The sequence below is a fragment of the Emys orbicularis genome, chromosome 5 (genome assembly GCF_028017835.1).
Source record: "Emys orbicularis isolate rEmyOrb1 chromosome 5, rEmyOrb1.hap1, whole genome shotgun sequence".
In the NCBI taxonomy this organism is placed as follows: domain Eukaryota; kingdom Metazoa; phylum Chordata; order Testudines; family Emydidae; genus Emys; species Emys orbicularis.
The window spans coordinates 126,359,927-126,373,847 of record NC_088687.1 but is presented as its reverse complement, the minus strand read 5'-3'; the positions used below and the strand labels follow the sequence as shown (position 1 = coordinate 126,373,847).

The following is a 13,921-nucleotide window of genomic DNA, read 5'->3' as shown; positions in this document are numbered from 1 at the left end:
TATCTGGATTGTCAAGAGTCTGCGATAACTGTAGAATCACTTAACTAGCAGCCACAGTCTCCAGTGGAGCAGATGTATGAATGCAAGCAACACAAAGGAAAGCCACAGCAGAAAGTGAAGCTGCTGTAGCAGCAATTTTTGTCACTCTGAAATGGCATAAAAGGCATCCAAAGCATTCACAAAGGTCAGTTCCTTAGACTGTTCACTAAATGAAGCTGAAATTGTGGCTCCTGAAAAGAAAGATGCATATGGAAATGTCACTTATTCCGTCATAGAATTGCACACGTGACCGATGTATCAGAGCAATTCTAGAAAAGAGTGAAAACACCAGGAGCCTATCCCTGTGCATTTTATGCCAGGGCTAATGCTACACGTACAACTACTGTCCAGCTTAGCGTCAGCACTCAGAGAGCCAGTGGAAAAGCCAGCATGCACCTCTCGCTTCTGGGGCTGCAGTTTACAATCAAAGGAAGTTTTATTGCTCAAGGACTAGCAAACTGAAAAATCAAGCACTGGCTGGATCATTATATGTGCTGTCCCCTTTAAACGGGTTCAGCTGGAGCTACTCATACCCTTGTGCCTCTTGGAGCAGCCCCTGGTGCCTAGGCTTCTCTTCAATTACCCCACTCCACCAATGCAGGAAAAGGAATAAGTTATCTTGCTTACTATGTGGAAACAAACACTGGTAAATGTGTGTTATATGCAGTGATGGGGCTTTCAACTAAGGTTCCAATCCTTCAATGAGCTTCGAAGTCTTTGGGGCTCCATGCAGGGGTCCACCCAGGAGAGATTATTGCAGAATCAGGGCCCTAACACAAGTCTTTCCTCAAGGATGAAAATTCATGTTGGCTTCATTCATTGAAAGCCGATTAATGCACTTGCCCATGCACACAGAAATGGAGCTAAATTTTTTAATGTTTGGCTACATCTCCTTAGGGATTGTGAGGGAAACATATCTAGGGCTAGGTCATAGTGCAGTAAAGTAGGTGTATTTTTTTTTTTTACAGTAGGTGCATTCTTTCCAAATAGGTTTCTAAAAATGCCACCCATTTGTCTTAATGGGCAGGAGCCTTGACTGGACCAGAGTCAGGGGCATGCACAGGGATTTAAATGTGACTACTTTTGGAGGGGCACTTTAAACATTGTCCCCACCCCCACACACCCAGTGCCCCTGGGCCCTGCTGCCTCCCCAACCTGCCAGGCCCTCGTTGCATCCCTAGGCTCCCCACCCATCCCCCCCAGTGTTCCCAGCCCCACTGCCTGGCCCACCCCCATTGTCCTGATCTCCCTTCTATGCACCCCAGGCGGGCTCCAAACACTTACTGGATGCTGCAGCCAGGAAGGGACGGGGCTCAGCAGGTGTGCTAGCTGCAGTACCTTTCCCAGGCACATCCCTTCAGCCGCGCTCAGCCCGACTCCCACCCTGGCAGAAAGGGGGAGGATGGGCTTGAGAGAGGGAATCCCAGGGCGGGGGGCCAGGGGACAGTGGTGGAGATGATTATTGGGCGGCCCGTGCCCCTGCTTGCCCCCCTTTGTGCACGCCCCTGACTACAGTAAAGTAGACCGCCACAAAAGGAGGGGGAGCACATGCCAGGAAATGCAGGAGTGGGGGGGTGCAGGAGCTCTCCATTTCCCATTGGCCAATCAAAGGGAGATGGGAGCTGATTGGAGCCTAACTCCTTCCACCCCACACTTTTTTTTTTAAACCCTGGTGGGTTTTTTTTATTTTTCAATGGAGAATTTCAAATGTACCATATTTATAAAAATTGTTTTGATTTTAGGAACTGCTGCTGGAAGCAAATGTTAGCCAGTTCAGGTGTGCAACGATAAAGCCTGAGAACAAAGCCCCGAGAGATGTAAGTTAAACAAAATTGGTAAATAAAAAAACTACTATCCTGTGTTTTTATACACATTAATCACTTTTTTTATCCAAGTACTCAAAGGATCTCTCTGTATTTGGAGTAAGGAAGTATGATGCTATAAGTCCATCAAGGGGTTCTGGTGACATTCTAAACTACAAGAACCGAAGCCTGTCTACCTTGACACCAGATTCCCCAGGTAGAATTAAAGCCCTGCAATTTGATATGTGGATGTTTTTATTTTATATAATGCACAGATCCTGGTCTATGCTTCATTCACTGTGCAGGTTCTCCACTGGCTCCCTTTTCCTCACCCCAATACTCCTGCTGCTGCCGACCCTCCCCTCTTACCTGCCTACTTTTAACACTGCTCCAGCAACTTCCCTTGCCACTCTAGCAGTTCTCCTCTCATCCAACAGAGCAGTTTTCCATTAAATTGAAAGGGTGCACAGCAGTTGAGTGAAAGCAGCTCTCAGTTTGATTAGGTGACTCCTGCTTCACAGCTGTAGGATCATGCCCATTCATGTAATATGATCACTGCAGTATCATATCTGTGTATCATTTATACCATGCCCATCACCATGTTACCCATGCACCTTCATTTGAGCATCTGTAGCTAGCAGCATAGAATGAAGTTCCCTGACGTTGTCAGAATTCCACATACAGTTAATAATCTCATAAAGCAGGATATCAAAGGACATTTCATCTTCACAAAACTCACATCTTAAGAACTGACTATATTAGTGGCCTTTGGTAGTATTCCATATTCAATATTTCTGTAGCAAACATTAATGTTACTTTATTATTTTGGTATTTTAGCCATTTAAATACATTTCATAGTAATCAACAATAATTTTTCTCAGGACCTGTTCTGCAGTTATTTGTTATGCAGAACTCTCAATGAGTTTGGAGAGCACAACAGGCTTTAAGGATGCATTGATTGCAGTATCTAGTCCTCAGTGACATGTCTGCTCCTCCAAAGGGAATAATATTCAAGATACAATTTTGATATCTTTAATAAGATGATTTTTCCTGAGTATTTGAAAACTATTTCTGAAATGAAAATATTTTTTGGATGACTTGCAGTATATATCAGGCATTATGAAGAATAAAACGAAGTTCCAGGCTCAAAAGATCCAGGGCAAGGTGAGTAACATTTAGAATTTATAGATGTTACAAGTGTTTGAAAAGTGTAGACTGAAAGTCATGACCAGATTTGGAACTGGTGCAAATTGATACAACTCCTCTGTAATCAAGGGTATTCCACCAAGGCCTATGGCCATGGGAATGGGATAGTTCAGGGGATTAGCAGAGGCCAGGAAATAGAGCCTTTCACCTCTAAGTCACTGGTTCACATCCAGGACCTAAAGAATGAGCAAACACCATGGTAATGACTATTTGGTGTAAGATGTGACAAGAGTTTGGTCTGTTATGTAGTTTCCATTAAACAGGTACCTAAATCATAAAACCCACAACACTGATTGCCTCTTTGCTGAGACTTCAGTAGTGCAAGTAGCAGGATGTGCTAGTTGCCTTGAGTATGTGTTTAGGGTCTCAGATGAGCTCAGGCTTGGAGTGGCTAACCCCTTGTGCTGCTGTGGCTACGCTCTATTTTAGCTTGCTAGCTCAATGAGAATCACAACCCAAACTTGAAGTGTAGACACACCCAAGACAGCATTGGGCAGCCTGCATTGCCTCTGCCTGAGCTGTGATTGTACTGTGGATAACAAAAGACTTCAGTCCCCAGGACTTTCAATCTGGCATTTTCATAATCATCAAGATGATACCAAAACAGAGTCAAAATAACAGAGAATGTCTCAGGATCAGATTCACTGTTAGTGTAAATGGGAAATTTGTCCCATAGTCTAAAGAAATAGATGCTTGCTCACCTTTATTGAACAATTCTTGATACTGATGTTTTAGCAGTACATAGGGCCAAATTCTGATCCCAGTTGCACCAGTACAAATTTTAAATAACTCCACTGACTTCAGAAGCTGGCCAGTAGGGTGGTGTTTCACATACAACATAGGTTCATGCACCTATGAATACCTCAAACCACCTGCATGTGCAAATCTGCTAACTATTCACAAATGGATAGTCATTTTATTTGTGAGGTCATTTAGATTTCAATTTCCCCCTTTGAAAATCTGGCCTCTGGAAAATATTTGTAAACCAGATCAGACACTGATGACTTACAGTGTTCAGCAATAACAGTAATACTACCACTATACTTACTGGCATTACATTAATAAGTCTATTTAAAAGTGCTGTCCCATATGATATGTCCAATTTGTTTTTAAAGTACTGCATAGCATTAAGACCCCTACTCCTTCCTCTCTTTGAAGAGCAAAGATACTTAAGAAAACCTTTACAAGGTTAACACACTCACAGGACCAACAGTAATTTGGACTCTGTTAAAGTCTGTGTCTGTTACACTTCCCTCTCAGACAATCTAAAATATTGAAACTTATCAGCTAGAGTGTTGGCTAGTGGGAATTAAACCCATTGGTTAAGCTGCATAAAAGAAAAATATGGATCCAGTGTCTTATTAAATTGATCAGGGACATTTTTAATAGTTGCTTGTATCTTTTCCAGTGGCGTAGTCATATTTATCTCATCCAAACACATTTGCCTTGAAGGTTGGTTAGGTCGCTTTCAGGGAGCTGCTATAAAACTTTCATAGCTGAGATAAGCATATTGTTTGAGTCTTAAAATAAATTCTACTTCCCACACCCACTCCCATTCATCCTTCATCTCCCAATAGACAATTGAGAAGATTTAGGAGGAACGTGTGTACAATATGTTAGAAATCAGGTCACAGACTCCATCTCAAAATAATCAAATTGTATAATATTTAAATAGATTAGGGTCAGTATGCAATTTACCATAGTTCATTTACCTTTTTGTGAGAACATCCATTGTACAATAAACACATTTTCTAGTCTCAGTCAGGCACATTGAAACTGCTGTGCAGACAAAACTGATTAACCACTGCTGTTACAAAATCTTTATTCTTTCTTTCCACTGCAAGCAGTGAGACAGTACAAATGGCTCATTACTCAGGCTCAGTCTGTCTAGTGCTCATAGGAGGTCCAGTTCTCTACATATTTATTGGTTTGGGGTGAAAAATAGTGTGTTCATTAGGTGGAAATACTGAATATGATTTTTTCCACAAGAATTACGCAAGTTTGCAGCCCCTTCTTCCTACTTGATAAGGGGGAAGGGATAACATGACAGAAAAGGGGTAATGTGAAATTCAGGTATTCACTGGTAATATATGCAATAGAAAAATCTATTTGGATACTTTTTTTGTACTTACCTGCACAAATCTTGGAATCCTTGTGTATCCTGGCTGTTTAGAGCGTATTTTATTCAATCATAATTTTATTTATTAAACTGGAGATGGAACATTTCTAGGTAAAATATTGTCCCCATACTCAGTTTCAGTCCAGGATATTGGCCACTTTTCAGTCTAATCTACAGGAACTGAATACACTACATAAAGGGGGAATAAACAAGCAGTTTCCAAAAGCATAATAACTTCCACATATTTTAGTGAATGTTTCCAATTTAAAACCAATACAACATAAAAAATATAGGCTGGGGGGAGATCTCTGAATTCTGCACTCTTGAGTACATTTCCCAGCCCTGAAGAAGAGCTCTGTGTAAGCTCGAAAGCTTGTCTCTCTCACCAACCGAAGTTGGCCCAATAAAAGATATTATCTCATCCATCTGTAGAGATGGCAAGAGCAGTATAAGGAAAGAAAGGACTCTCATTGCTGTCTCCTCCCCCAAACTTTGGCACCCACCTTTTTTGTATTGAGAAATAGATGGGTAACTACATTTCACAGCTGGGCTTTTAAAATGTGTCCCATGCTGTAGAAAAAACACACTGTTCACCTCTATTTATTGAATTTCCTGATTACAACATTTGACTGTTGTGCTCAACCTACATTATCAACCTCAGATATGAAACAACCATGTACTTCAGTTTTGCTTATGTATTTCAGTTGATTGTGCAGAAGGTTAGTATAGGACGTCTTGAGTGATTCTGCACATGTATTGCTCTGCCAGTCCCTAAACAGTTCGCTTGTAGTTAAAGTACATTTTAATATGATTTGCTTCCATATCCATATTGTGAATTGACTTAATTTAACTGGTTGGTGTCATCACTGATTTTTGTTTTCTGTATGGGGTGGGCTCAATTCTGATCTCACACCAGTTTTACACTGACACTATTGCAATGATTTCAAAGGCGTCGCCCCTCTCGTATGCTGGTCAGATCAGAATTGGACCCATTGTGTGCCGCTGTAAAGCTGGATCTGGCCCTCTAAGGATTCCCCTTGTGTAAGGGGAATCCTTGGCTGGCAAAGAAGCTGCATAGTGGCTCTACTCCACTGCCTCTCTCAGACCTTACAGATTATCTGTCAGTTGCTCCTAAGGCAATACTCACTCTGAAGAGAGATGCTGAAGCAGCCCTGGATCTAGTAGTCCCAGTTATACCGGTAACTCTCTCTGTGACTTTGAAGGTCAATGAAGTCTGTATTTCAGTTTCTCCATCTATAAAATGGATATAATGATACTGCCTCCTAGAATTATGTTATGGTTAATAAATTAATGTTTGCAAAACACTTGAGATCCTCAGATGAAAAGTACTACACGTTATTGGAATATGTGTGTGATCTTCCTTCCTTTCAACTCTCCCAGAGGTGGACACACAAGATGTTTTCTGTTGGAAGCAGTTGGCAATCGTATCTTTGTCCAAATCAACTGGAATCTTTTTTTTTCTATTGGAATGTTTCCATGTACATGAGTATATAAGAGTTTAAAAAAATTAAAGGAAGTGAACACATTATATATGATTTGACATGGCCCAAGAGTGATTACAAATTTATAATCCACTTCAGGGACCTGGCTGATTGCTTAAACAGCTTGAGTGGTTTATGAAGAGCATGCAAATCCATTGTGAATGTCAGATTAATGCTTTGAGCAAAATTTATACTTCATCTTGAAGGTGATCTAAAGTGATTGAATTGCCGTGGGTTGATTTATTTAACCCTTTGAATTATTTCTGTAGTCCATTTTATGATTCACATTGCTAAATATAGTATATGCATTCCTTTTCCTGATAGATTGACAATGTACCTATTAAATTAAATGCAGCAGCGATCTTAAGAGAAGGTGCCCTCTACCAGCGAAAAATGGAACAAGAACTCAACAGGTACTTTCTGTACATAATATTTTCCAGCTCCTTTTTATACATCCTTTGATATAGAGAGCACATTAAGGGAGACTAAGTAAACTGCAGTTAAACTAATATAATGAATCTGTTAAAGGCATATTAAAATTTGCGTGATTAATAATGAGCAGATTGGACTGAAATTAAAGACTACATTAGAATGACAATGAAGACTTTTGTTTTATTGTAGGTAGAGCACAATGTGACTTCTAATTGAGCATTCTAGCCAATGCCCACTTGTAAAGTGCCATGAATAATCATGTTTTATATACAAATAAGTACATCATACTGGATAAGTAATTACACACATGCACATCTATGCGTGTACATAGTTCTACATACAAACAGATTATGTTCATACCCATTCAAGTACTTTCAGTATATTTGTTAAGGAAAACAAATAAGTCAAATAATTCTTGGTGTAACTCTGTTACCTTCCGTGGAGTTACATCTGAGCTGAATGTGGGCTATTGTACTCAGAGTTTTATACTCAAACTTGTTACTATTTATATAATAATACTCACCTGCTTCCATGACAATACAGGACATAGTAGTCATTAGTCTGGGTTTTTAGTTCACCTGTTAATCATTGGGGGTGAGGGAGGAGAAAGTGAATGGACAGTGCAGGTTGTGTTCTTTCACTAGAAATAAATAACATTATAACTAGTAATTTCAACAGAGACAAAATCTAGAATATTGTCAGCTTGGGTTAATATTATAAATGATCCACCTGAGTTAGCAGGCTTAGTGCAAAACATTATTAACCTCTTTAGAAGAATCCAGCCTTCCACAAAAGCTTTTAGAAGTGAACATAATGAAGCTAAGGATTAAATTCAGACCTGTCAAATGTGACTAAAATGAGTGACCCCTTCAAAATGAGGGATGTCACTCATTTGAGTTGCAAGAGCCCACATCCTCAAAGGTATTTAGGTATCTAATTCCCATCATTTCAGTTGGAAGTAGGCAACTAAATACCTTTAAGAATCTTGGCTAAGGTTACCTATGTTCCACATAAATTTGGCATTCCATCACTATTATTGTTGAGAATAATTTACATCAAAATAGAGAATTAAACTTCTATGCTATGCTAAAGCATGAATTGCATAGCATTGAGATGCCTGCATGGATCTTTTTTGTGTCCCTCTGTCACGCCGTGTGGAGTGGTTCACGACCCAGAGTGCCAGCCTCTGGGCACACTGTCAAAAAGGTAGAGCAGAGATCTCAAACAGGTGGCATGTTCTATAATTAGATTTCACCAACCCAGTAAAAACTATGAACTCATTAAGCACTATAACAGTATTACCATGTAGTCATAGACAGTCCCTTTGGGCATTCCAGCCTATCTTGCCACCCAGGCAAGCTGGACTTAGTGATAGTTGGTTGCTATATGCCAAAGATCACAAAATATTCAGGTTGCTCCCTGTCCCAAGAAACCAGTCACTTACCCCAAGTCAATTTGTACCTAAGATCTCACACCAAAGACAACACTTGTAGCCCATCCTCTGGTAAATTAACTAAGGCCTTATTAACTAAGAAAAGAAATGAGAGAGTTATTTACAGGTTAAAGCAGGCAAACACATATACACAAATAAATTATACTCTATGGTTCCAAAAGGTGACAGAGTTGTAGTAATCTGTCAGTACCGTATGTCTTTTAGAGCTAACCCACGTTGACCCTGAGGATCTCTGCTTCTGTTTCAGAGCTCCAGCCCTGTGAGAGTCCAAACAGCAAAAAGAAAAATATTCATGTCAGCTATCTTTATTTCCTTCTTCCAGAATTCAAGCTGATGGGACAAGCTTATTTGCATGTAGCACCTTCATGTGTGTGAGAGGGACATTAACCAAGTGTTTGTATCATGAGGTTCCCCAATGGCCCATTTAGTTTTGATAGTCCTTCTTGATGGGTGGGAGACCATTTCTTCTGACTCGGTTCACAGGTTCAGAGCAAGCATTTTTACAGTTATAAAGCAAAACTTACATATCACCTTATAGCATGGGATACGGACATTACAAGTGAAATTAATTCATGCAGCAACGTACAAATATTCCATAGAAATTAAACACATTCTTGTAAGTCTAATGCCTATCTTGAAAAATACTAACACACATGTGAGCTGGTCTGGTTTCCAGCTATGAATTTGTCAGTGATCAGCTGACGCCTAGAGCCTTGGCAAGAGCTGGCAGCCTGGAGTGAGCACAGGAGACACTGGGCAGAAGCAGCTCTCCCCCTGGTGCTGTCCTCGCCCCCAGCCCAGTGCCAACCGGTGCATGGTACAGCCCCAGGGACAAGCCCAGCCTGCCCTGCAGGGCACTTCCCCGGGCCTGCCAGGGCTCCCACAGCTCACCCCCAGGGCAGACCCTCCCCAGCCACAAGTTGCAACAACACCCCCCGCAACTTCCATCCCTCCCCGGGCTGGGAGCTGGCCCAACCTGCCCTGCCTCCTCTGCCAAGCCAGGATACCACACAGGCCAACGAAGCCACCCACAAGTGGGGAGTGGATCCCGGCTGGTGGGCACTTGCCTCTTACCGGGCCCGGACGCTGGCACCCTCTTAACCGTGCCCACCCCCCCTCCCAACCACGGCACCCTGGGTGGTCACCCATGTTGCTCACCCGTAAGGCCGGCCCTGTTAACCATTTTTGAAGGGTAACTCAAACAGGTAAATGGTTTTTTTTTTTTTAAGAAATGTTTCATCTGAAAAGCAGAATTTGCTCATAGCCAAAATGTTCAAATACAGGAACCTAGAGTTAAGGGTTTTCTTCTCCTTCCCAGACTTGAAAGTTTGCTACGAGGTGCTCATGACCCATCTGAATTCCTGGAATGGCAAAAACAGATGCGTGAAAAAGATTTGGAACAACAACTGGCTGAGATAGAGTGTAGGAGGCTACAAGGGAAACTGAGTCACGAGGAGGCAGTTCTAGCACGTCACAATGTAATTCAGGAAAACAAGAAGAAAGCTGAACTAAAGAGAGAAGAGGTAAAGCATTACAGAATTGCTCAGACTTGATTTGAGCTTTATATCAATAAACAGCTTGTTATAACAATGTACAGAAGTTCACTCAAAGTAGGTCTCTGTATTTAACTGGAGTTTGCAACTAGTACAAAAATCTTGTGCTTTAGTTTACATCCACAGAAGTTCTAGTATGTTGTGAAAGAAAATGTTTACTAGTATTGGATTTGATAATGAATATGTGTTTATTAAAGTGAGTAAAAACAGAAAGAAGAAATATTTACCTCTGAATCCCTTGTCGTTGTGGATTTCCCATTCTTTGTAACTAAGAAGTGCAGACATCAAGAGATTAAAGGCAGTTGTTTTCAGTGGACTCATTAGTAGAAGAATAACTATGTTACGGTGTTTGAATGGGATCAAGGCAACAAAAAGTCTGTCAGATGTCTGAGCTCACCTGACATGCTCTATGCCAGCGGTTCTAACTTTAGCAACCCGAGGACCCCCATTTTGATTTAAATTTTTTCGCGGACCCACAAGCCAGCTTCTAATTTTCCCCGGAGGTGCTCAACCCCCGTTAAGCCTCAGGACTCACCCCCACTCCACCCCTTTCCCCAAGGCCCCACCCCGCCTCACCTCTTCCCGCCTCCGCTCCACGCCTGCCCCTCCTCTTCCCTGCCTCTTTCCATCCCCTCTGCCAAGCGTGCCCCATCCCCGCTTCTCCCCCTCCCTCCCAGCACCTCCTGCACGCCGCTGAACAGCTGTTCTGCGGCGTGCAGGAGACCCTGGGAGGGAGGGGGAGGAGTTGATCAGCGGGGCCAGTGGTCCCAGAGATGACTCACAGACCCCCTGGAGTACCCTCGCGGACCCCCAGTTTGAGAACCGCTGCTCTATGCTATTTGGGATATACAGAACCTCAATGGTGGGGAAGCCCAGAGAGAATACTTTATAGATGTGCATGCATATTTTATGCTGAACAATTGTTTCATGAAATACACTTCCAAGTGCACAATCTTTGGGCTAATTCATCTCCTCTCACAAGCCAATACAGATGATAGCTGACAACATGCTTTCTATGTATTATAGAAAGGTAATGCAGGCTCATTACGGGACCATAGTTCAAGGTAGCCTTGTATCAGGGTTGCCTGAGAATAAAACATGTCTACATGGGACACTCAGGAAAGTTAAGGAGAATCAACTAATGGTGTGAAGTCAATGTGTATAAGTTAAAGCAGATATGCATGCTTTCATTCAGGAGTAAATTGGCCTCCTCTTTGGAGGAGGATTAAATTACAGCAAATTCAGGCCAGTTTATTTCTGAATGAGAGCATCCATACACGTTTTAACAAATGTGCATTGACTCCACATCTTTAGTTGAGTCACCTTAACTTTCCTGAGTGTCCCTGTGTAGACAAGCCCTCAGTAAGTCATGACCAGTGCAGAAGGTAACTCCTTATGTCCGGAGTGGCCAACCTGAGCCTGAGAAGGAGCCAGAATTTACCAATGTACATTGCCAAAGAGCCACAGTAATACGTCAGCAGCCCCCCATCAGCTCCCCACCCCCTCCCCCCGCTCCCGATCAGCTGTTTCATGGGCTGCAGGAGGCTCTGAGGGGAGGGGGGAGGAGCGAGGGCATGGCAGGCTCTGGGGAGGGGGCGGGAAGGGGTGGAGTGGGAGCAAGGCCTGTGGCAGAGCCAGGGGTTGAGCAGTGAGCACCCCCCGGCACACTGGAAAGTTGGCGCCTGTAACTCCAGCCCCGGAGTCAGTGCCTATACAAGGAGCTGCATATTAACTTCCGAAGAGCCGCATGTGGCTCTGGAGCCACAGGTTGTCCACCCCTGCCTTATGTGCTCCAAGAAACAGTTGGGAATAAGTCTATGGAGATGGTGCAAATGAACTTCCCCTCCCCATAGGTATCTGTGTGGCCTTCTGAACATCCTGTCATGTTTCTTTTCCTGTAAAGGGGGCATAGAGGTTACTGCAGCTATAGAGTTACAACAAACCCTGCAGAACTGCTATCGGAGAATGAGACAGAATCAGAATCCTTGAACTGGGGTTTCCCTCCTGTCTCCCTCCTTACACACTTGTTACTTTTGTAGAGGCTGCAGTCCTGCTAATCCAGTTGTCCTTACCCTTTTTTAAGGCTTGCAGCAAAGAGAGCAGAGTTGTTTTTATTAGTTTCTTTACTGGCCTGTTATTTCTTTGGGGTTTAGACAGCAGAATTGATGCGCCAGTATGCAGAGAAACGTCTTGAGGAAGAGAAGGAAATGAGAGAGTTGGTGGAGCAGGTAGTGGAAGGACATAAAAATGTGAAGCAAGCACGAATGAAGCTCCAGAAGTACAAACGGCAAATAGGTATTTGTGTTGCCAAACCCCTAGGAGATGATGGCAAATTTCCAAGAGTCATTTTATCTTAATTTTAGTGGGCAACTCATCTAAATTTTTGTTGATCAAGCAGAGGTGGGGAAATCCAGAATATATGTTCCCATAAACAAGTGGACCCAATGTAATAAGTGAATCTTTGGCCCACTCTAGCTGAAAAAAGCATCTAAGCTACTCGCACAGAGAAATTATTCCCTGTGCTAAAGGGGAAGATGCAGAATCAGGCATTCTGAAGCTACCAGTCTACACTCCTGCCAGAAGTGGTACATGTGACTGCCTGTTCTGATTGCCATACCCGGTATATGGTGATCAGATTCATGTGACTCATACTGAATCTCCAGTGTCCTAAAGAGAAGACTTATTGGGCCAACTGAAAATTTTAAAGGAGACATAATTCATTATTGGCCTCTTCCAAGCTGAGGAGAGGAAGAAAGCAGCCACTGAGATAAGAGATAGTTCCTTCTCTACACCAAAATAAATTATTGGGGGTGAAAAAGCAGAGCAGTGATTGGAGTGGAGAGAGCGGATGTTGCTGGCTCTCCACAATTCTCCAAGGGGATGTTCTAGTTTATACTTTAGCCCAGATGACTTAATGCTGGTCATGAAGCTGGTCTCTTCCTCAATCCAAAGATATGCATGGTACTTACTCCATTATAGGACTGCACTAACACCTAGTGGAGGAATAGGCAGTCCCTAGCTTTGAGAGGTATAGAGTGCAGAAGATTCTTGTTTTTAGCTTCTGAGTGTGATGCTTCCTGAGGGTCCCCAGGGCTGTGAGGTACTTCGCTACCACCTGCCATTCATGTGAGGAAGCCTTGTCTCTGCCTGCCGTGAGTCAGCTCCCCAACTCCACTGGCCAAGGGCAACACAAGCATTCCCCTCTCAGCCTACACAGGCCCTGCTGTCATTCTGCAGGTTAGCAATAGGCACACTCCAACCGTAAGCCCTCTGAGAGTCCCCCTGGAGTGTCCAGCCTCTGTTGGACACTCACAGTATTCACAGATTCACTGCTCCCAAAGGAACACCATGCCCCAGCTTACCACACACACCTCACATTACTGCTCTGCTTAACACTCAGCACTAAGGGAAGTTTATAGTTAAAGTTTGTTTAACAAAGTATAAAGATTCAAGTGATAGCAAGTATAAATATTGGAAACAAATGGTTGCATATAAAATAAAAACACATTTTAGAACCTACATTTACTTAACTGGTTACTGTCATGTCTTATAGATCAAAGCTCACCCAAAATCCTTCCAGCGTATTACAGCCAGACTTGGCTGCGGTCTTCCCTTCATGAGACAAGTCATGCTGTCAACTTGCCTCCTCGGTGGAAAGCTCCAAGGGTGTCCCCCTGTACCCCCAGTTATCTTTGTCTTTACTTATAAACAGGACACTCTCCTGTGTGCCTCTTTCTTGTCACTTTCACAATCTATTCATTAGCATTGGGCTCAGACTGTAGATAGGCCTCCATTATGAAAGTGACAATACACAC

General features: G+C 42.7%; 1 protein-coding gene across 1 annotated transcript in view; it reads left to right on the top strand.

Moving 5' to 3' along the window:
* Window positions 1–13,921, top strand: part of CFAP99 (cilia and flagella associated protein 99) — an 87,655-nt gene that overhangs the window by 41,000 nt on the left and 32,734 nt on the right. Inside the window, exons 7-11 of the mRNA XM_065405741.1 lie at window positions 1,782–1,856; window positions 2,946–3,005; window positions 6,993–7,081; window positions 9,872–10,076; window positions 12,260–12,401. Coding sequence (XP_065261813.1) covers window positions 1,782–1,856; window positions 2,946–3,005; window positions 6,993–7,081; window positions 9,872–10,076; window positions 12,260–12,401 — 571 coding nt within the window. The remainder of the gene's footprint in view (window positions 1–1,781; window positions 1,857–2,945; window positions 3,006–6,992; window positions 7,082–9,871; window positions 10,077–12,259; window positions 12,402–13,921) is intronic.